General features: G+C 45.2%; 1 protein-coding gene across 3 annotated transcripts in view; it reads left to right on the forward strand.

The window, feature by feature from the left end:
• Positions 1-23,913, forward strand: part of LOC146797807 (F-box only protein 2-like) — a 141,849-nt gene that overhangs the window by 52,723 nt on the left and 65,213 nt on the right. For all 3 annotated transcript variants that reach the window (XM_085627657.1, XM_085627660.1, XM_085627659.1), the window contains exon 4: positions 20,113-20,208. In XM_085627657.1, coding sequence (XP_085483783.1) covers positions 20,113-20,208 — 96 coding nt within the window. The remainder of the gene's footprint in view (positions 1-20,112; positions 20,209-23,913) is intronic.

The raw sequence follows: 23,913 nt of genomic DNA on the forward strand, positions 1-23,913 counted from the left end.
TGGCTGCTGTGCATTTACCTGTTTCCCTCTGAGATGGGTGGTGGGTTCTCCCATTGGTTCCCCGTTTGGCCGGAGAGTCCTGAGACACCCGGGGGCTGTACACCCTTCTCCCACACAGCCTCCAGACCCAGGATCAACAGTTTTTTTTCAATAGTGCAGATCATGTGTGTTTCTTTGTAACAAATGAAGAATGGGCCAAAGGATTGCCCCACATGTATCTGACTCTTTTCTCCTTCTCATGGAAGGCTTAAGCAAGTAGTGACATTGTAGTGTGATGGTAGACAAATTCTGATACAGCCATAATTTTGGCCCTTCGAAGACGATCAAGCTCTGATTCCACACTACAGACATGAGGGTTCCCTTTTGACTGTAGTGGTGTACACTTGGTAAGATGTCCTCTGGGGCACGACCAGTTCTTTTGAAGGTCGGCCCACAGTATGCGTGTGGTCAAGGACAATGCATATCTCACTGAGTTCCAGCAGAATATGATGAAAGAGACGGATGATGTAATTCCCTAATTTCCTAGAGTCAGCTTGGAGGGGAAACTCCTTTAATTCTAATGTTTGAGTGATGGGGTCTATTTTTAAGGTCTTACAGATGAAGCTGTAATTCCTCGTTGTGATCCCGCAGCTCTAGCAATTTCATTGGTGATCATGAAGTTTTTCCTCCCTTGCATCGCTGGCTTCCTACAGGGTGTCCACCAAGTGGCTGATCTCCGCCATATCTGTTTTGATTTCTTTGAGAGCCGCATTCTCTTCTTCATGTATGGTAGCCATATCGCTCCAGAGTGTGCCAAAGAGGGTCTCCCTGAAGGAGCGCATGAGCAGGGCTTCACTCTCCAAGGTGGTCTACATCCAGATGCCAGCAGGACAGGTGAGGTGTCCCAAGGCTGGTTGAGTTTCTTGACAGAGAGTTGGTGAAAATATCTTTCAACATAGTGTCTTTCTTGCATTGGTGTGGTCCCATGTCAGTGCTGGGGTCCTCCTTTAAGACGGCCAGAAACTATAGCATATGGGAACCAGCAGGCCTGCTTAGAGGTTTCGCAAGGATGCTGTCTAAACTGGTGTCAGCAGGGGTATTGCAGTCATGATGGCAGACCGAAGGGCTTCATCCAGCGCCCCCTGACACAGGTCCCTATTGTAAGCTTTCCATTCTACTGCAAAAAACTTAGGGGGACTGCCAAGTGTACCAGCTTTTGCCTCCTTGGTCCCACTGACCTCACACCCCTGGCTCCCCTTGCTTCTGCTCTCACCTTTATCGCATGCACATGGCCCCATCTACTGCCAACCAGGAAGGTGAAAGCAATATCGCTCAGTGGTGTCCCACAGCCAGTGGGGGCTGCCAGCTGATTCAGGCCCCTCCCAGGTGCGAAGGGGGTCTTCTGCTATTGTGGCCATCGGGGTGTGGCCCAGTCAGTTTCAGGGTCCCAGCGTCAACACCAGTGTATTTTGGTGGGGCCTCCAGAGTCTTTGGCTTGTGGGGGCCACCACAAACTGTTAGGAAATTCAGCTGGCAAGCCCAGTGGCTCTGTAGCTTGCAGTCTGCCATGTCAGGGTCTCTGTGTCCCTTGGTGCCAGTCCCTTCATCCTCCTCACATGCGGAGCCTGTGTGGCCGTAGGTGGCTCTAGTGACCTCATAAGGCCACAGGCAAGGAGGCCCCCACAGCTCCTGTATCGAGCTTCAACTGACGTAGCCCAGCAGGCCACTCAGTTTGCGGGCCCCGCAGCAAACTCCATCTTACCTCACGGCTGCCGACGCACATATCCAGCATTCGTCACTTCCAATCAGTTCACTCCAGTGTAGGGGCCAGGGAGTGCACTCTCGCCCAGCCATGTGCCGCCCCTGCTGAAATCCACAGCCAGATCTGCAGGAGACCAGTCGAATCCGCCAGCTACTGATGTAGGAGCTCCACAGAAAGGCTCCTACTTGGGTGCCATCTAGGGCACTCCCCCTTATCTTTCATTTAAAAAATATTTTCTTGAAATAATTGTCTCTTTTCCACTACCAATCCTGCTAGACGGTACTTTTACCACTATTTCCATGCAAACAAGCTATGTTATCCCTGAACCTTCTTTCTCTGGTTCTGTACATGGTGAGGGCACTTTATAGTTGCTTTAAGGCACGATTCATAGTTACTTGAGATAACTGCAATTGATGAATTTCGTTAATTTAGTTAGTTTAAAACGTTATGTTCTAAACTGACATTTTCACCTAACTATAATGTTCCTTTAACCTTTTTGTTTTTTTCAGTGCACATATGTACACATATATTACCCAGTGGTGGTTACCACTTTTTAATTTGCTAATAACTGTGGTCCTGTTTCAGGATCTGCACAAAACTTTCCAAAAAATATCTCATCCACCTCTGCTCCTTCTGGGAAGGTTCTGGGGTGATCGTCAAAGGTGGGCAGGGAAAAAAGGGAGTGGGGGTCTCAAAATGTGTTTTCCGCTTGCAATTGAATTAAGAAAATTCAACATAGCTACAGCGTGCTTTGTGTGATTTGGTGCAAATCCAGTCCTTCGTTTTTGAGAAATTAAGGTTTAAAATGCATTTATATATCCCACCGCAGAGGATCTGTGGAGCCGAAAGGTCTAATGATAAGATCTAATGGGCTGTAACCACATCAATAAAGATGTGGTGGCAGCCATTTTAGAACTCAGGTACTCAGTCTCCTGCCCTAGAAAATGAATAAATACCCCAATGGGGGGGCCAAGACTTTTTCATTTTATTTTTTTTAGTGGTACTGTAGATACCTTTTCAGATTCAAGCCCCCCTGGGTGGGCCATGGCCCAAGGGGGTGGCACAGTTAGTTTGTTAGGAGAGGAAAGGTGTGCAGCAATACCCCCCCCCCCCCAAGAATCAGAGGTCCCAGGGACCCCATCCCCTAGGGACAATTTATTTATGGGAAGGGGGTTTTCCATAAAAAGGCCAGCTAGGGGACCGCCCTCATCGCCCAGGGCCCTATTAAAGCAGTGTCCCAAGGATCCATTTCCCCGGGATACTGCTGTTTCCTGCCTAGGAGAGTGGGCAGGGAATACAAATTTACTTCCCTGCCTGCATTCTCCCGGCCAGGGAACACAACTTTGCTCCCGCCTGGGAGGAGCACAGAGAGAAGCTGCTTCCACCCTGGTGGGAGTAAAGGAATGAAGCATGCTCCTGGTAGCACCCAGGATTGCAGCTGGCTGTAAAGCCAGCAGGGGCCACAGGGCCTTAGGGCTCCCGCCCGAGAAGCCAATGTTAGTACAAAGTTTGGGTGTCCTGGGTGGGACCAGGACACACAAATTATTTAAAATGACACCCTTTATATTGTTACATGTCATAGTCAGTGGTTTCATGCTGTGCATGGCCTTCAGCTGTAAGGGTTGGGCGCCAGGCTCACCGCCCACCCTCACACCGTGCACAACGATGCACATTTTACTTTAAGTGAAAAAAAAAATGGAAATTCATTGGGGAAAAAATCCGAAAATTAAGTTAAAGTTCTAGTTAGGAATTGTAATAATGTCTTACTTTACCTTACCCTAAACCTTAGAAATTCACTGAAAAAAAACAAAGGGAAAAGTGGCATTATAGTTGAGTGAAAATGTCAGTTAAAATATTACATTTTAAGCAACAAATCACAGAAATTCACCAGTTATACCTACCTCAAGTAACTATAGCACGTGCTCCTAAAATAATTATAAATTGCTACCTTGCCATGCACTGGTATTTACCTCACATATTACAACACACAACATTTTATATGGCCTCAGTGATGACATCACTGCAATATCTGTTGACATAATTGATGACCACACTGTGCATGGCCGGGTACACAAGTAATAGTTAAGAGTTAAACCTTGAGGGACCTCTAAGAAATGAGGTTTTACTGGGGAAATTGGTAGTTCCAGGTCTGATATCATAGTAGTAATAAGGCCTGTCAAAATACTAGTAGTCGACTCAGCAGCATAAGTAACTATAGTAATACTGCTAATCTAATACTTCTACCAGGCTTCTTGTAAATGCCTGCATATATTAGGAGCACTACTTGGAGAAGTTTTATTGTTGTTTTCTCTTGTTTTTAAACATGTTTCTATATGCTTTTGAATAACAACATAGAATATCTTGTAAGCATACATAATTTATGATATATTTGTGAACTGTAATCTAACACCATTGTCATTTGCATTTGCATTTAAACAACATCTTAATTACTATAATTGTTGCCGCACAAGAATGTTTTTTTTTAGTCATGTGGGTTTGTTTTAGTGGCTTCACGCTTCTCAGATCGCCAACATTCTTTGTGCAGTTTGCGGTCAGGGTACCCAACCTATTTTGATCGATCAGTTTAGTTTGATGAAAGTAGTTTAACTTGGCATGGAAATACCATAAAACAAAGACAATATTACAGTAAATACATAATCTAAAATTGAGACAGTACTTCCATGAAATAAAGAGCAGAATTGCGCCATTTAAAAAAAATCTAAATGCAAGCAGATCCCAAGCTCAAAGTACATTTTAGGAAATTTCCCACATAAAAAATTACAACTGGAGAAGAAAGCATTTGTGAGTATTAAAAAGTGTCTCTGCAGTAGTTAACATTGAGCTCTTTCAATAATGGTTTCAAATTTTATGACCTAAAGACTGTATAGATCACAAAAAAACACATAAAATGCACCCTTATTTGAACATGAGTTACAAATGCAAGATTCCTTGTAATCAAGGTTAGCCCAACCCCTGGGTTCTGAGAGTAGGAGATGATTAATACCGCCATTAACCCTGGTAGGCAAGTTCTGCACAAAATCATTACTAAGGTGAAATAAAAATGAATTCCTTCCTTATTATCTGTAAGCCATTAAACCGACAGTTTAAATATTTCACTATCTTCTCTCTGTAGTAAACTGCAAGATAAAAAATAATTTCCTGAAGTTCACCTTATCAGACTACCAATTACCATAGGAATTTTTAAAGCATTCAGGCAACTAATTTTAAAACAGACATATTGGATATACCTGAGCTGGGGCAATTTGTCAATAGTGTCAAAACTTAAGCAGCTGCAGATAATCTCCTGAGAATGTCTAGCAGATTTGCTGCTCCAACTCGACGTCCATAAAAGAAGGGGTGACAGATGTTATTCTTGAGGTATTTCTGTCCAAATTTAATATGACAAATAAAAGTAGATGAACTTTTGCATAAACTTATTACCATTGAAGAACGCGATTTTTCATCTACTTTCAAGGAATTTGCAGAGGCCGCCACCAAAGGGGGCCTCGAGGGCCGGTGCCCTGGCCCACGCCGAGCCCTGGAAGTATCCGGCTCTGGGCGCCCTAAAGCGTACAATTTATGACCAAAGTATATGCATGTATTAGTAATAAAACTGTGCTCAACAATGACCACTATAACCACAATGCATGTTGGCTGCTTATTTTAAGGATTTCAATGATAGAGTGCATGTACACTGGAGTGGGCACAGTGCAGGGGTTATCGCTTTACTGGTAACCCAGATGCCAGCACCATAAGAAACAACAAATATATTTGGCCATATGGATAGTTTTTATCCATTCAAGCAATTTGCAATCTTCTTTCGCATAAAATTAATAACTGCTCCCAAAGACCTAATAGCTGAAGTCTTGTGGTATGTGACATATTAGTCCAGTTTTTAGTAGTATCAAAACTAACACATAAGAAAAGCAGGGAACCTCCTTAAAACATGCTCTTTGATGGAAAAAGTTCTCGATTTCACAGCCTTAGAGCCCATAGTTTAGACAAAAGATTTGCTAAGTGGGTAGCTAAATACAAATTATCCTTAAAATTAACACATTAGTATATCAGGGCTCTTAGTCCATTGGCTATCCTGGTCATTAGGATCACATTATCAGGTTAAAAAAAGTACAGGAATACATATACTCTTAACTTTGAGAAGACCCCGTTTCTATTAACTGGTCTCCAGGCCATTGGTGTATATTAGGAACTAGGCAAGTACTCAATATTTACATCCCTCGCCAATATCATGCCCACTATTCTGTTTCATGAATGTGTGTAGGTAGAATGGAGCATCATTGCCAGTCATTATGGAAAGTATGTGGAGGGTGCTTTGTTCCAACTGTACCACTAGAATGAGTCACAACGTTGGTGTTGTGTTCTTCATAGCAGCCTATTGTCCTCTGCTATTTAATTGTATCAAGAACATGTGCTTTTCAGTAGTTTGTCCCTTCCCATTTAGACAGCCGTCTTCTGCACAGTGACAATGGTGGTGAGATGTCACTTTTCTGCTGCATCACTATTTGACGCTTGGCCAGGTTCAATGTTTAATCCACAAATTTGCACACCACTATATTTTGCTTACTTCTTGCCTGCAGTTTCAATAAGCATATCCAAGATTTACATTCTACTCTAAGGCTGGTCATCTCTCCTAAGAGTTCCAGTAACTCTAGCCAATACATTCTGAGGGAGTGTCATGAACAGAACATATACAGAAGGTCCAATAGATACAACCTGTGCACTGAACTGTAGTACTTTCAATTAAACTTTCTAATAATAACTGGAAAAAAAAGAAGTTTTGCAAATTCAGTCTATCTCTTCTGGGTCCGTCGACCACACTACCCTCAGGGATCTTAGTGTTATTTTCATCATGCACATCACAGCAGCATCTTTTTCCAAAAACACAATGTTTTCTCTTACCCCGCATTGGTCCTATGCTGGTCCCCAAAGTCTGTCTTACTCAGTGTTGCATACTTGGACCCACAATTATCTATAGGTGACTCGCTCACATGGGAGGGGGTGTTGGGAAGCTTCTCAATCTGAGGGGTTCCATCTGGAGTACTAGGTATAAACAAGTCTAAATTACTCTTAGACCTAATACATCCCCAAACTTCTTTATCTTTGGCAGCACTTGGACAATGGCTTGGGGCGTACTATACAAATATAGCAGAACATCATCTGTATATAGTAAAAGTATGTTTGTGTGCTGACCTATTTTAATGCCCTATTAGTTTCTGAATGCTGTGTCCAGAGACTCCAATGACAGCACAAACAAAACCAGCATCTGCAATGCAATGGGTCTTGCATTTACACAAATTTGAGCTAGTGGCATTGTAAATGACAATGCCTTTTATTTATGTTTTAGTTTAAAAAAAATAAAATGAAAGGCATTGTCATATACAATGCCAATAACAAACTCTCACAAATGCGAGACCTATTGCATCCCAAATAGTTGAAGGCATCGCTGAGCTGCCCCCTTCTGTCTCCCATGGCCCTTGAAGAGCTCCCCCATTGCTACAAGTTAAATAAACAAGCTGGTGGTCACAACTGCACAAGAGACCCTCCTGCAGTAAGAGAAACACATTAAAGAAAATAGGGGCATATTATCAAGCCAGGCAATAAAATTATCGCCGCTTTAGCGGTAGAAAATTGCCGCTAAAACGGCGATAATTGGCTTGATAATATGCTCTATGGAATTCCAATTGAAGCCCAGGTTAGATGTCCTTCACATCTAACATGGGCTTCAATTGGAATTCCATAGAGCATATTATCAAGCCCATTACCGCCGTTTTTACGGCAGTTTTCTGCCGCTAAAGCGACGAGAATTTTATCGCCTGTCTTGATAATATGCCCCTTAGTGCTTACAGACTAAAGAAGAGGTACCGTGTAAGTAAAAGTGCCAGTCCTCATGGCAGGTTACTAATGAAGCAAAACCAAAGGAAATGATGGACGGAGTGTTGAACATTGCAAGCACTCACCCCCAGTCAACTGATCTGGGTTTAATCCATCACCGTTCTTTAGCCCACTCTGCCACCCCAGTTCAGACATGGCCAAATGCAAATCAGTCTGACCCTGTGCCTCATGGGAACAGTCCAGCCCGAACTGCCAAGCCATGTCTTCCCTGGACCGGAAACAAGCTTCCTAGGACCGGTTTCTGGCATTCCAGCCGTCTTCAGCCAGGCTTGCTTGAATCCAGTGGCAAAGTGAGCAAGGGACTCACGTCTGAGCATACCCTGCCAACTTATGGCGAACAAAGCAAAACCAAAGGAAATGATGGACGGAGTGTTGAACATTACTTCAGGTTACTAATGAAGACAAGGCGTACTAAGGACGTACTAACAAGCCTAATAGCGAATCAGGAGCCAGCAATTACAAGGGACAATGGCACAAGCCAATGACAAATATGGACGGAGAGTGGGCGAGGCTTTAAGTACATACTCCAAAACAGCATGGCTCACAGAACAGCGCATGCGCTGCCCAGGCTCTACCTAATAAAAGGGTAAAGGGCACTGCTGTCTCATCCAACGTTTTATGTAGATTGTCTGTGAGATAATGCTGCTTGTCTTCACTCTCGCTTTCGCATATGCATACAGCAACTTAACCCATCACAGTAATACGTTTCCCATCCCACGTTTCTAAAACTGCAGATAAATAGTCCCACCCTAAAGTGTCACAGCCTTCTTCATATTTATTGACACAGCAGCACGTCTGTATCCGGGGAAATTATTCCCTTACTTGGAAAGCCACCTGATGTTCAATGCTGTGTTCTAGTTGAGATTAAACCCTTTTAACCTGGGTGAAGCAGTGTTGTCATTACTGGGGACAATCTGTTAACCAGCACCTTTTTTTAATAAAAATGTATAATCTAAACTAAGCATCGGCAGTGGAAGGAACGAGGCTGTTTCCAACAGCTCCTGATATGGCTTGATATTGGATTGTTACAATACACCCCTATCATATGCCTCCGTATATGAAGTCTTAGATTTCAGTGCCACTTAAGCATTCTCTGATTAAAATTGTACAGGGTAACTGTTGTTGCCTGGGAGTTTTCCGGGTGGCAGATCCTGTATAACTAGCAGGATTTCCTCTGTTTCTAACGGTAAATTTAATTCTCTTGTTTTGTGTAATTGGGTGTATTAACACAAGTGTCTTGTATATTGTGAGTTATGCATTAATAATCACAAGTCCCAAAGTGGCCACATTCATCTTCCATTGCGTGTTGACAATCTGTCCCTCAAGCATACCAGTGCATCTGTTTATGGTCTGTGCCATTATACAGCAGCCATGCCAATGGGTGTCCTGGTCTGTCGCCCTTCTTATGCTGCCTTGACACATTCTCGAAAGTCTATCTGGGTCAGATGGTCCATTTCCTCTGTTTGGTTCTGATTGGTGTTAGTCCTTCCAGTACTTGTGTACCCCTGGCCACCTCCAGCCCAGCTTTACTTAATTCCGATTTGCCTTGATGATTTCCTTTGAAGCGGTCCACCTAACTTCATGCACTGTAGTGACAGATACCCCTCATATATACCTGCAATGCATCTGACTTCATTGACACATCCCAGGTTGATGCTTCATTTGTTTCGAAATTCTGTAGGTGATTCCCTATCTCTTCATGAAATACCCTACCTAATAGAGCTAGCACCTGTAGCCACCATGCTGGTATCCACAGTCCACATTGCCCCCGGTTTAAGTCTATCAGTATTGGGTCTTGATCTGGTGTGGATCATGCCCAACAATCAGCCTGAGAGAGCTTGATCCTGCATGTGTCTTGAGTGCAGACACAAGTCCAGCTTACATTGTAACTTGAGGACATAAGAGTAGTGCAAATACTCTCTGCCCTTTGGATGAAACGTGTGCCATATATTTCAGTCACCAACTCTACAGCGTGTTGGTAAGTGTGGTCAATGATTTAGCCATGTGCATCTCTGCTAATAGAGGAAATAATCTGTTGCTCTCGCCATCTAGCACACTATTATTGTACCCACCCCAAATCACTTTGGTGCGAATTTGTTCAGCATTTGAGCCCATACTGAGTGCAGGGACACCGGTTGTAATGTGCTTGGTGTATATAATCTTCCTATTTACAATGCTTTGCCATCTAATTGTCCCTCAACAATGATGTATCTGCTCTCTGGATCTACTTCCACTCCATTCTCCACTAAGGAGTGCCCTGGTCTAGCACACACCAGCGGCTTCTCCACCGCTATGGCGGAGGAGCGTTGCCTCGCCTGCTGCCAGAGCAGCAGGTACACACAGAATAATAAAATGGTCATTACCATTTTATTATTTTGTGTGCTGCCAGCCGCGCTAGCGTGAGCGAGATGATGGGGTCAGGGCATACAGAGTCCTACTTATTGCAAGATGACTGCTCAGTGCGCATGACAGCCGGGCCAATCCATCATGCACACTTCAGAGCCTGCAATACCAGTGCTGTAAAACAGCAGAAGGATTGCAGGCACACGTCCCCTGCTTCAAAATAAGTGCTGGGTAAGGGTTAGCCTGCTCAAACCACGATTGGTTGGATTCACCTACAGGAAGTAAACCACCTTCCTTCCTGCTCGTCATTGTCGGGAAGAACATAGCTGTGAGCTTTATGGCGCGCTGCGCCCCACCTATTTTTAATGTTGCTTGTAGCTCCTGGCGCACACCAGCGTACCTCTCCCTCTGCTGAGTAAACAGTATGATACATTTGGAACACGCCAAACATTCAATTTGACAGAACTGTTACAAGGTCAAATAGAAGTCCAGTCTAAAGTGTAATTTGTGGATATAGCAGTCATGCAAGTACCTTCTGTCCTTATTATAGAAGGTGAGTCCTTCCTATATCAGTCAACCACTAATTCTGCAGCCAATTTGTGAGTGTGGTCGATGCCCCAGCCGTGTGTCTGTTTGATAATGAAGGCAAGGATCTGTCACCGTTGCCGTCTAGTGCACTATTAAAATTCACACCCCAAATCATCAGAGTAGTCATTTGTTTCCGTATTTGTGTATGTAGTGAACCCAGGTACTCAGTTTCCAATGTGCTGGGAATACACTGCCTAATTACAATGGTTTGCAGTTGAACTGTCCGTCTTCAAAGGCGTATCTACTCCCAATCTATTTCCGCTTCCTTCATCACAAAAGCGAGCCCTGGTCTAGCCTACAGTAGCATCCTTCTCCCCCTCTACTGAGTCGATAGAATGATAAAGTTGTTTCGCTCTATTTCGTCTGCACTATCAAACCATCAATTACTGTCAAAAGAGTCTCCTGTAAACAGGCTTCATCCCCTTGTGCACAAATATAAATATATTTTGTACATTTTGTCTGGGTCCCCATTCCCCTCACATTCTAGGTCACTCATTTGTGTGTATATATATTAGTAGTTGCTATTGGTCAGTTATGTCTTGTGAGAATAGGTTGTGTTTATGGCCCAAGATCAGTGTTGTGTGTCTAGTTGCAGTCTGCCATGGCTTTACACCCAACAAATGTGTATAGTGCATGTGTTTACCCATTGGTAGTAAACATAGATATAAATAGCAGACTAAGTACATATTTACCAATCATGAACAAGAGTCAAACTCCCTTTCATAGAAAGGTTCAAAATGACCAATGCGCAATAACCTTTTATCAATTTACCAAAGCCAGACTTGTCCACTCATGCATCTGCAAATGCATAAGGGGGCATAGATACACTGCTGATCTGACTTGCATAATAGTCCACCATCCTTCAAGTCCCTCGTAGCAGTAGACACTCTCCATGATGAGTCATCATAAAATAGACAGATGATTAATCCAGCAAGGGGAGGAGAGCGGGAGATACCTCCACCAGCAGGGCCGGACTGGGAACTAAAAGCAGCCCTGGCAAATTTTTCCAGAACAGCCCCCGGCGTGTGGCGAGCGTGCGCAGCAAACGTGCCCAACCGCTACACGGGTGGTTTGGGGGGGGGGGGGTTCTCCCCCCAAGAAAATTTTGGAAAAAGACAGACCAAAATAGTGAATTTTACAGCACATTTTTCATTACATCTTCAATTGTATCAACTTTCAAAGCACAGTAAATAGTAGATGATGACCTTAAAGAGCACCAGGTTACCCACCCAGTCAAATGTACCCATAAACATTCTTTCAGAGAGCACCAACAATAGACACAAGTAGTGAATCAGAGTAAAAGTGAGACTAGCCCCCACATGTTGTGTAGCGAGCAAGCGCAGTGAGCAACCACTACGAGGAGGAGTTTGGGGGGTTGTCCCCCCCCCCCAAGAAAACTTTGGAGACAGAAAGGCCAAAACATAGCATTTTTCAACACATTTTTCATTACATATTAGATTGTATTAACTTTTAAAGCATAGTGTAGGAAGGTGGAATCTGACTATATGGTTGCCCCCAACTTTTTGCCTGGTATTTGAGTGGTTTTTGACTAGTCTGGCTGGGATCCTGCTATCCAGGACCCCAGCCTATCTGCTTTCTCCCTAAAACTAATGTAAGTACCCTAGGTACAAGCCAATTGGATTCTGGGGATACCCTGACAGTCCCTTGTAGATGGGACCCTAGGTACCCAGGGCATGGGTCCCACAGTAGGCCTACCAGGGCTGCAGCACTTATTGTGCCACCCTGGGACAGCCATACAAATTGACACCACCAGACCACTACTGTAGTCTGGGTAAGGTGGTGCTAGCACCCCTTATAGGGATATAGGTACCCTATATCCCACCCCATTACAACATATATACTCTCATAGGACACCCCTATAGCAGGCCTTGGTAATCCTACAAGGCAGGGTGCTGAGCTATGTGTGAGGGGGGACCCCTACCTGAGTAGGGCCCCTCTGCAACCTTCGTAAAACCATTGCTGGGTTGTTTGTAGTGTAGCCATACCATATACTCTTAACCGCATTAGAAGTCTATCGCAATAACGCGATAACTTGAAAATGGCTACACAGAACCATATTGTGTTTGGTGTCAAACATGTAGGAATCATACCCCCAGTCCAGCCATGGGCATGAGGGCACGATTCCCCCCTGCTAGAGGGGCGATATGGGAAAAGCGGCAGAATTTAGACACCCATTTAAAAGTGCACCCGTAGTACAAAATGGATGCTACCAGCCACCCACACGACTCTGGATGCCTGTTGCTGGGGAAAATCCCAGCCTCGGCAGCTGGACAATAGGGATCCTGTTGCAGGGAGGTGCCAGCACCTCCCCAGACAGACTATGTGGATTGGAACTGGGTGGGTGCACCTTAGGATGCCTTTCAGAGTTGCACGTAGGCAGCTACAGCGCCTACATTCTGCATACACCGCCTGGAACCAGTTCAGGGGCATCCTGCCCCTCGCCCAGGCGGGAAACACACAAAGGGGAGAGGGTGTAGCCACCCTTTCCCGCCTCACCTCTCATTGGTGGACACTACTCTGGACACTCCCCTAATCTTGGGGATAAAGGTGAATAACGTGGCCCCAGAGCCTCAGATTAATCTTGGACTTTACAGACTTGACCTTCGACGAGCTGCTGCCCAGCTGACTGAAGAAATCTCCCTTGGGGTAAAGGAGTTACCCCCTGCTTGGCAGGCACCTGAAACACTGCAAGTGACCTGGTTGGAACTTCGCTGCTCCTACGGACGTCGTCGACTCCCAGCGCCCTTGAGGTGGGTTTCCTGAGCATCCCAGAGGCCAGTGAGTGTGCACAGCAAGGCTGAGCACCGTGGACCGCGTGGGTGCCGAGATTCCCAATACCCCAGGACGCCGGTCACCTCTTGCATAGCACACGACCCTGACCAGTGGGGAAGTTGTGCTTTGGCCCAAACTTGAGCCAACCTCTCAGCAGCAATTGTGCCAAAGACCAGTGCCGTAGCTCACTCCGGTGGCCCGTGGGCTCCCTTTTACGCACGCCAAATTGCTGCCTTCTGCGGTCCCTTGTCTCTCGACTTGTGGGCCCTGGCGGAGGACAATCTTAACTTTTAAGAGTTCCCCTGGTTGCTCCAGGCTTGTTCTACAGTCTCCTTGAAGGAGACATCTCACAGACCTCGTGGGTCTGCACCAGTAGCTGATTTGTTCATCTTGCGTGGGTTGCGGTTGCCAAGGCTTAGTGGATTCAATCCGGACACTAACACCGCAGCAACCCTCATCCGACGTGGGTCAGTCGCTCCCCAGAAGCTGGCCTTCCTTGAAGCCTCCCTGAGCCCGTGGCTGCAGATCCAAGCTACACCTCTTTCCACTTGAAGCACCCGACATTGAAGGGCTCTTTCCTTTGAGCTCCCTGGTCACTGTGCTGTGACCCAGACTCTGTCCCCTCTGCTTTCAGGTTCTTCTCTACAAGTTCTACAACTTCAATCTTCACGGCATCATCGACGCTTTTGGCTAGCAGCAGTTTTGTACATTTTCCCATTGAAAATCAGCCCGCAACCCGACATCGAAAACGACCTATGCACCCGGCTTCCCTGGGGCAGGTAACAGTGGTACCTCGGTACTCTCATGGTAGTGGGCTCTCCAAAAGCTTAACTCTAAGTTTTCACCTTTGAACTCCTGCTAGAAGTGTCTTTAATCTGTTTAAATCAAACTGCGACATTCTCCATAGGCTATAATAGAGATCCCTATAGCAGCTATTTCCACTGCACGCGCCTCCCGTGGGTCCCCTTCCTCATAACCTGGGGTGGATTCTTAAGGGGCCAGCGATCCTAAATGCCCTAGGCATTGTCTGTAGAATTGTCGTGGTTCTTATACCACTTTTTTAATATATGGTTTGGTCCCCCCCTGGGGCCCTATGATTCCAGTGCTATTTGTTTGTATCTATCAATGCTTGTTTGAATTGTAACTTTGCCTCAGCCTCATAAAGAGACTTGTTTAGAATAAATACATATATGTTATATATATATATACCTGTGTGGACTACTCTTTCATTTGGTTATTCAAGAGGTTATCTATGGTAAAACAAGCTTAACACTCCTTCAAGACTTAGCCTGAAGGCTGCTCTCCACAGCTACCACTAGGATAGCTTTCTTTAAAGGTTGTCTTTTAAACCTATCACCTTAGGAGTCGAATTGGACTGGTGCAAGGTGTCCCCTATAACTAGAGGACAGCATGTGCCAGGCCAACTTCTGACACATAGTAAATGATTACCTTATGGGTTTTAGGCTTTTTTTTCATTAGACTGTTTCAACTTCACAGCATACAAACTACATTCTGATATTCTTTTTTGTATTCTTAATAAATTGTCACTCTTGTTTTCACACATTAAGCACTGACATGTGATGTCACATAAGTACACAGGCCACTGAGGCCAGAAACTGTGGAAATGTCACACATAAGCAACTAGGCACTGACCCAGGCCTGGTCACACCAGGCCAGTAAGCATGGAAATGTCACACATGAGCCTCCAGGTCACCGAGGCCTGAAACTATGGAAATAACACACATAAGCACCCAGGCCAGGAAGAATGGAAATATCACACATAAGCACCAAGGTAAGAAAGCATGGAAAGATCACACATAAGCACCCAGAAGGCATGGAAATGTCTCACATGGCACCCTAGCCAGAAAGCAAGAAAAATTCACACAAATGCACCCAGGCCAGTGGCACTGGAGTACTTTTCAGCGAGTGGATGCTGCCATCAATGTTGCCTGTACATCACTGAAGTCATGGGATTGTGAAAAATTCTGGAATCACACATAGAACAAGGGTAGCAATTCAGCCATGCCTATTCCGGGACATATAAAACTTAAAAGTATATTCCAAACCATTTAAATACACTGCATCCTGCCTTATGGAAAGGGCTTGCGCTAGTGGTGACATCCTGGTGACATATGTAGTAAAAGGAAATATTTTTAGGCCTGGCAAAAGGTTCCTTTTGTCAGGTCAAATGGCAGTTTTAAAACTACACAGGCAGACTGCAATGACAGGCCTACTTACGTGGGTGGCACAATAAGTGTTGCAGGTCCACTAGCAGCATTTAAATTACAGTCCCTGGGTACATGTTGAACCACATTTCTAGGGACTTACAAGTAAATTAAATTTGCCAATTCGGTGTAAGCCAATTTTACCATGTTTAAAGGAAAGAGCACAAGCACTTTAGCACTGGTTAGCGGTGGTAAAGTGCACTGAGCCCTAAGAGCCAACAAAAATAGCATTTTTGATGTAATAAAGCAGATCAAACTTGAATTTAATTTGGAGGAATCTGAGGCCGACAGGGACTTATCTAACCATGTCTCAGCAGTCAGTATGAACAATATGTATCTAAAAAACTCTTCACGAAGGAAGGACTGTGGAAGACTAGTGCTACAGCTCACCATCCTTGAAGAGCATCTCCCCATGAAGTCCTAGTATCATTTTGAATATTTGACACAGAAGAGAGTTTACGGATGCATATTCTTTAAAGTTCTTTTAAAGTATTCTGAATGTTGTGAAGCAGATTAGCAGATACGTATGTCCATTTACTTTGAGGCAAATGAAATAAAATTGGGTCACTCACGGACACGGACGGTGCATGCAGCACCACCAGCAGCTGCATTTTATGCAGATAGTTGTGCTGCTTGTTTGCTCGGTCACGCCTCAGGGTCCAAATCGGCCCCTGCAACAAAACCTGCCCCCTGTCACAAAACCGGCCCCCACCCCATCCTGCCTACCGGGGGATTGCCCGGTGCAAGGAATTACCCGTCCGGCCCTGTCCACCAGCCCAAGACACCACACACCCTGCATACTTTCATTTGCTAGGAGTGCCATCTAAGATTAATTCATCTGATGTCATCAGTGTGGCCTCTCCGAATTCCTTCAACTACTGCGTCTTCACCTTCCAGTTCTGAGCCTGTTTCTTTTGCTTGGTCAATGACCCAGCCTTCTGATGCGATTGTTCCTCTGCCGTCTTGGATTATTCTTCTCTAGGCTGCTTCAAGGATGTGATGGGATCTGTGACTGGTTCTTGTCATCTGTGTTGCTTTTACTTGTACAAGGCCTCTATGGTGCAGGTCATGGTGATACTTTGTGCTGTGCAACCCAGGTCTCTGTCCATGGCCCTGCTTCTACTGGGTTTATGAAAAACCCTGTCTATTTTCATCAGTGATTTGTAGCTTTGCAGGAAAAAGGAGCATGTATTTCAGGCCAAGCATTCTGAGTGTCCGCTTAACCTTGAGGAATGGATTTCTTAGTTGCTGAACCAATATGGTGTAACCTGGGAAGAACAGCACTTTAGTGTACTTTACTGCTTATGGACTGTTTCACTGCGTTATGTGCAGTATGTTATCGGCATTCATCCATCAGTCGAGGTGATGATATGAGTCTTGGTGATCATGTTGGTACCTTTTGAGTTCTTTCTATCATGAAAAATGTAGATAGTTCTTTGGCTGTTCAGCTGTTTGACAATCCATTCTTCTAGAAGGAGTTCCATGTTGTGCTCTTCTTATTTTTCCAGGGAGATTCACTTTCCTTGCGTTATGCCTTCTTGAATGTCCCGTGGAGTATTCTGCGCTGTACTGAGTTTTATTTTGGCCTCTAGTTCAGATTCTTGTTTCTGGAGGTCTAGCATTGTAGGGCATGTGATGGCTATTGTTGACTTCACGATAATAAATCTGTCCGAGATCTTGCGCTTATTCACTCTGAGAAAATTCAAGTCAATTGACACTCAATTTATCTTGGCTTCCAAGGCCTCTCTAGACTCCACTATGACTGCCAGTGGCTGGTTCATCCACATTACTTCCTCACTCCATGTTTACTGGGATTATTGGGCCTGCCCTGCTTGGACCACAGCTTGGTGTTCTTTGGTTTACACATTTTATTATTGCTTAACCCTCTTGTGCAGTGTGATTGATTGAGAGTTGTCCGGTTTCCTACTGGCCAGTGTGACATTTAACTAGCCCCAACACTGTACCTCCACCCCTGGCCACCTCCGAGCCACCTTGAACATGTCCCTGAGTTCCTTCAGCTTTATTCAGGTGTTATATTGCTTTTTTTAGCAAGTATGCAACTTCACAACACCGGTGTCCATTTTTGGAGAGTCACTCTCATAATATGTATTCTGTTATTCTGGTCCACTACGGTGTAGGCATGGCTCCATGGACTGCCGTTTTCTAGATCCATTATATTAAGTGGGTGGTGCTACCTGCTTTGCCCAGTTTCTGAGATATGTTGATTCAGTGACCATGTAGAGCTATTTCTTGCTTTATCGCTGACCTGTTGGCTGTAGTTCTTTGCCCTTCTTGCTCCCTTGCCTTTAAATGGCGACTTTGCACCTACTTCATTTCATTGCAATCTCTCCACTAGCACAACACAAACTATTCCTATTTCAATGGCCACTTGCAGATGCCCAGTTTGCATTGCATTTGTTGTGTAATGCTGCCCATATTTTATCATACATTTCAGTCTGCTGTACTCTTGTTCCCCTTCTGGGGCCCAGAGGAGTGCTTTCTTCATCAGCTTCTCATTACTTGTATTATGTAACCCGCGCTACCGCCTCTGATGTATTAATAGCCATGTCACTAACTCCACTCCAGCTGCGGACATAAGTTAGCTCAGTCTGAATTTCCACATCCTAAATTCCACTCCTCCTGGATGCCAGAGTGCTGTCATGTTAGGTCTGCTGCACCAGGCGACTCACCCGATGTGTCATATAGCGGTCTTGGTTTTCCACATGCTTCTCACGACTGATACTGGATTGTGAAACAGCTGCATTGTCATGGATGAGTGTGTGTTGCTCTTCGTGGGGCAGCCTGTGCTGTTCCTCAGAACCACTCCACTGCCCTGATCTCTCTGCTGTCCAGCAACTCAGGATGTGAACCACTCCATTAATTCAGCTCTGCCACTCTCCTGTGGACCACATTCTCTCCTGGCATTATTCAAGCTGGTGGCTCCACCTGGCCCGCTGTTCCAAACTCTGTGGTCCGATGACTCCGGACACAGACTGCTCTCTCACATCAACTCTTCCACCACCCCGCGGGCCACACTCTTCCAGCACCATCCAAGATTGTGCCTCTGCTGGGTGTGTGCTCATGTCTGGGGCCTTTTACCTCCAGCCCTCTGTGGGATAGCTCAGTCAAATCAGTGGTGCCTGGGCGTTATCTCGAATGCGATGCTGCCAAACAATGGTTCTGTGCCGCCAGTAGGTATAGGATGCAGCCGGATTACTTGGTGACTGCTGGAGCCTCAGCGATGCACGTCTAGTCGGCCATGTTGTCTTTCTCACACACCCCCTAGGCAGCTCTACAGATATTACCACTTCCAGTAGAGAGCTTACTACTAAAAGTACCTCTACTGTCACTGTTTCCCTTATTATGCTTTCACCATTTCAGCTGATACATTTAAGGTCTTAAAATAGCATTATTGTTAATGCTGCAACTCTGGAACTGTTGCCAGCAGTGCTACTGCTGTTACTTTTAATGCTGCTGTTACTCCAAGTACTACTACCTGCCCTACTCGTACTGTTAATGTTGATAGTGCTACTACTACAAATACTAGTGATGACACTCTCACTACCCTTAGTGCTAAAGTCTCAATAAAACACTTTAGTTAATAATGAGGATCTTGTTTTAAAGTCTGGTTCAGATTCAGATTCCAGAGGGAGCTCAATCCTGCGGTGAATCGTGCCGTGGAATTTCCTGCACCATAGAGGAAAGATATTAGACCAGTGGATTCTCCACTGGACTTTGCATTTCCCCACAAATTGTGAGATTTCCCATTACAACTAACTCTAAATCGTGCCCTGGGTTTTCTGCAGTTTTTGGTGACTTTTTAAATGTATTCTCTTTACGTTAATCCTCTGTATACTTCTTTGGGTTTAGGGTCAAGTCCTCTGGTAAATGATTCTAACAGAGGCAAAAGTGGGCAAGATTACCTTATGTATAACTTTCTGTAACTGGAGGGCAGGTAGGTATTTGAGCTTTTTTGATGGGAAGAAGAGAGCTGCAAATGTTTATTGTTCTTCATTGCTTCTATAATCTTTCCCTCCTCGACGAATGCCTCTTGCTGCTTTGGTGGCCAGGGGAGGCTCAGAAATAGGTGGAATACTTAAGCAAAACCCAAAACAGAGACTGAACACGAGAAAGATGAAAATGTGATTTCGATGGGTACATTTGCCAAAATGCAAAACTATAACAATAAGTAACAATTTGGTTTTATTAAAACAATAAAATGGTACAATTAGAGCACCACTTTAGACGTATCTGCTTAATCATTGTTTAATTAATGCTGGAGTCTAGGATTAGTCATTCAGAATTCACTTTGTGTGTGTTTGAGGCAGTTTCATTGATGCAGACTTACAAATTGTGTAATGCTTAGCTGCTATGATGTTTCAAACACATCCATGGCTGGCTGAAGTCCAATAAACACACACCTCGTATCTACTAAAAATTGGAATGGTGAAAATGTAACAACCTGAAAATGTCTGCAGATTACATTTTTCAATATGTACTTCTTATCCACAGGTGGTGCACCAAGTGGCAAACTATTGACCTCTATAAGGAAGGGTATTCAAAGAAGTATCTGGATGAAAAGCAACCAGAAATCCTCATCTCTGATTGGTAAGGCATAATGCACACACCACACTTCTTCACAATGCAGCAGCCAATTATGTTGTTATGGCTGCAAAAAGACTCAAGTAATCCAGTGACACCGTGTCCCAGAGATCTCCTATCTCTGCTCACAGGTTATTTTTTGCTTGTGGTCGACTCTCGGTAACCAATCAGCATTTTGCTCATTGGTCTGCTATCCCATTCCCCAAAACATTGTATCATAACAGATGTAGGGGCTTATTCAAAGGTAGCCGACCAGCCCCAACATGGTCAGCAGAGATCTTGGCCTCCTGTCCTGGCAAAGAAATGCACGCCTTATCTAGAGAGACGTGTTTGGCAAGGATTTCTGTAATGGCAGCTCATCTGGCAATGCAGGGAATGTACTTTCTTCACTGAAGAATGCTGAGTGTCAGTCAATAAAAAATGCCTATATTTAGTATTTCACAACCATAAAGCACACAAATAATTTAAAAACAGTCAAATTTAAAAGAATGATATTTCCAAAAGTGTAATTAATTGTTAACATTTTCAAACTTTTTATAAAGTTTTCAGTCCTGTATCTACCTCGTTTATTAATTTCATGTCCGCTTTTAGGAGAAGGTAGTCTATCAATGTGAAGAACTTTACCCCACGGCAATTTAAAATGTTTGAGCCCCCCCCCCATCCAGCATGTTACAGCCTGCCTGCAGGTGTGGATGTTTAATTCATTGAAGATCAGTTTTAAGAACTTCCTTCTTTCGTCTTTTACTGTGGGGCAGACGCACATCAGGTGGCATATCGATTCTATGTGGTATTTCGTCTTGATGTTTGCCTTTCCAGGTTGGTAACAAGTCCTTTGAGTTATGATCTCCTAGTCCGTACAGCATAAACCTCTTTTTTAATGTAAGTCGAAAATGTGCTGCTACATAAGCTTGTGGTTTGGGCTTTGTATATGAATTTATTACTGACCAGGCATGTCGACGTTTAATCAATCTTGTTTTGTCTTCCAAAAAAGACAGTTTCCTTGCAGTGGCATTACACACTCTAGTGATTGCTGTTCTTTCCATCTTACTGTCCCAAACCTCTTGAATGCCTAATGCTTTCAGAGCTGCACTCGGGTATTCACCACATGAATGCTGAGTGGTCCACTATATGTTTTCGGCCCGCGCGACATTCTTTTGTACTTTTCAGCCCCCCCCCCCCCCAAAGCGGGCTCTGTTGCCTGTAAAACGAATGAAAAATGTCACTGACATGCATAGGTTTTCTAGTTGCATGTCAGGGACATTTTCACAATACCCTTAAACGGTCTGCCATCCCTTGCATGGTCGTCCTGCAAAACAAAAACCAATGATGCTAGTCCCACCCTTATCAGGATGACCCTATTGTCAGTGTGACCTGCTGGCTTGGCGGTGGATGGGCCGCCTAGTCAAGAGTTTCCACTGGCAATCCAGCCAAGGCTGTGTCACAGGAGGACCTGTGGTTCACCCTTTTTAAAATGAGGCAGGGGAGCCATCAGTTTAGAGGGTAGTCGCACCATAAATTCATGGCTGTGTTCCCATCCAATTTAACCCAAAATGAGCCTCACAGTCTTGAGGTGTCTTTTGGATCCAGGCCACACCTAATCACCATGTCCTGTAACCTACAGACTGCCACATCATGCTCTGCTAATCACTCTGTCCTACACTCCAGGGATGACTCTTACCTTTGTGTACAGTGGCAGAGGACAACTCGTAGAGACTGTCAAGACCACAGAGATGTGTAAACCAGTGTATTCTTTGCATGCAGCTTCTCAAGAGGTGTAGGAAGTCTGTTCTTTTGCCATCTGTTGCGCTTTAACCAGAAATTAGTGGTATGGTGATGTTTAGGGCAGTGCGATGCCTTTTGATGTGCTCCAGTGGGAATTGAATAATTTCTTTACATCCCACTTTGGCCTTGAGACACTGTCCTTAATTCTATTGTTTTTGACCCCTGCTGTAGTAAAGAGATTGCATATCAACTAACCTTTTGACTCTTATTCACTTTCAGTTCCAAGTTCAACAGTGCTATGATCCTGAAAAGTGTTTTTCAACATTGCTAGATTGGCAATTACTTAGCCTGGGTGGTGAACTCTGCTCCGTTTACAGAGTTTCCCACACGCCGTGCTCTGCCGAGTATGCAGAGTTCCAAAAAACTCCACTCCTGCTCTCGCTTGCCAGCTTTAAGTTGGCGAGCCAGGAAAATCCAACACTAGATCACCTCCCAGCGAGGTTTCTCATCGCAGGTGGTCGCGGATGGCCACAACTGCTTGTGTTGTGAAATCATCAGTTCGCGTTGAGGAAGTTGCCGCTTGAGTAGAAAATTTACTTGAGCCGCAGAAAGAAGCAGCACCCTCTTGTGCTGCACATGGTGCAGTTCGCACTGATATTCCAGTGCGGGATAAACACCTGGAGCTAAAAATAAGTGTGAACTGCATGACCTAACACACTCTGCCACTTGCAGAACTCTGCCTAGGCCTAGCAATTACTAAATGATTGATCTGGCCACAAAAAGTGATCCCATCACATTTTATGCTACCCCTCTGCAGCCTCTTTTTTTTTTTTTAAACAGACTTTTATTGAGTTTCACAGGATAACATATCCACAAGAGTGGTCCATTACCATAATGTAACACAATCAAAAGACCCCCCCCCCTCTCCCCGTCATATCTCCCCCAACAGCACCCCCCACCCCAACCTCCCTCCCAAGCATGTCGCCAGTATCTAATGTAGTCAAGTGGACACTGAAGCCTCTTGCGCCGCCTGACAGATTCCCCTCCCACAGGGCACAACAGCGAGTATAGCAAGAGGCCAGGAGGAAGCTGCTTATCCCGGGCCCAGAGTCCTCCCTTCGCCTCGTACTCCCAGGAACATGGAGAAATTCTCAGAGGTCCCCTGCCACATCCCCCTCCCCAGGCTCCCCCTCTCCGTCCTCAACCGGCTGTTTGAACAGTTCCAGGAGTGCCACCCATGCCCGGGCCATTTCTTGCGATTTCTCACTTCCATTCCGCCGAGCCATGCACAGCCTATAGTTCCCCTCGCTTCCCGCCCCCTTCACCATCTCCCTATTCAACACAAGAGATTAGGCCCTTGCCTCGCCTTCCAATGGGAAGTAAGTTCCCGTTTGGCCAGGACCAGCCCCAGGTCAATGAACCGGCTGGTGACCTTAGTCTTAGCAGTGTGCGGGAACCAATGCAACAAGCAGACCCCCGGTACCACCTCCAGTTCCCTCTCAGTCACAACCCGCAGTGCAGTCATCACCTCCCGCCAAAAGTCTCCAAACCGTGGACAGTCCCAGAACATGTGGAGGAAGTTCGCCCCATCTTGGTCACAACGGGGGCAAGCATCCGACCCCCCAAAATACTCAGCTATTTTACTAGGCGTGAGGTATGCCCTATGAAAGACATAGAACTGGATGAGTTGGAACCGCGCATTTCGGGAACATTTCCATGGGCGCTCCATGATTTCGTCCCAGGCTTTTTCCGCAATGGGTTCCCCCAGATCCGCCTCCCACTTGAGTCGCAGTGCAGTCAGGGGTCGATGCATATCACAGGTAATCCGCCAATAGAGACAGGTCACCGCCTTAAAAGTCCCCGCCGCCATCACTACATACTGACAGGCAAGGGATGTGGTCGGCTCCACCAGTCCCTGTCGCCAGTGTTTCCTGATAGCCGCAGTCAAAGCTGTATGCAAGAGGAAGTCCCCCCGCGGGAGATCGTGCC

Source organism: Triturus cristatus, chromosome 9, assembly GCF_964204655.1.
Source record: "Triturus cristatus chromosome 9, aTriCri1.1, whole genome shotgun sequence".
NCBI classification, from domain to species: Eukaryota; Metazoa; Chordata; class Amphibia; order Caudata; family Salamandridae; genus Triturus; species Triturus cristatus.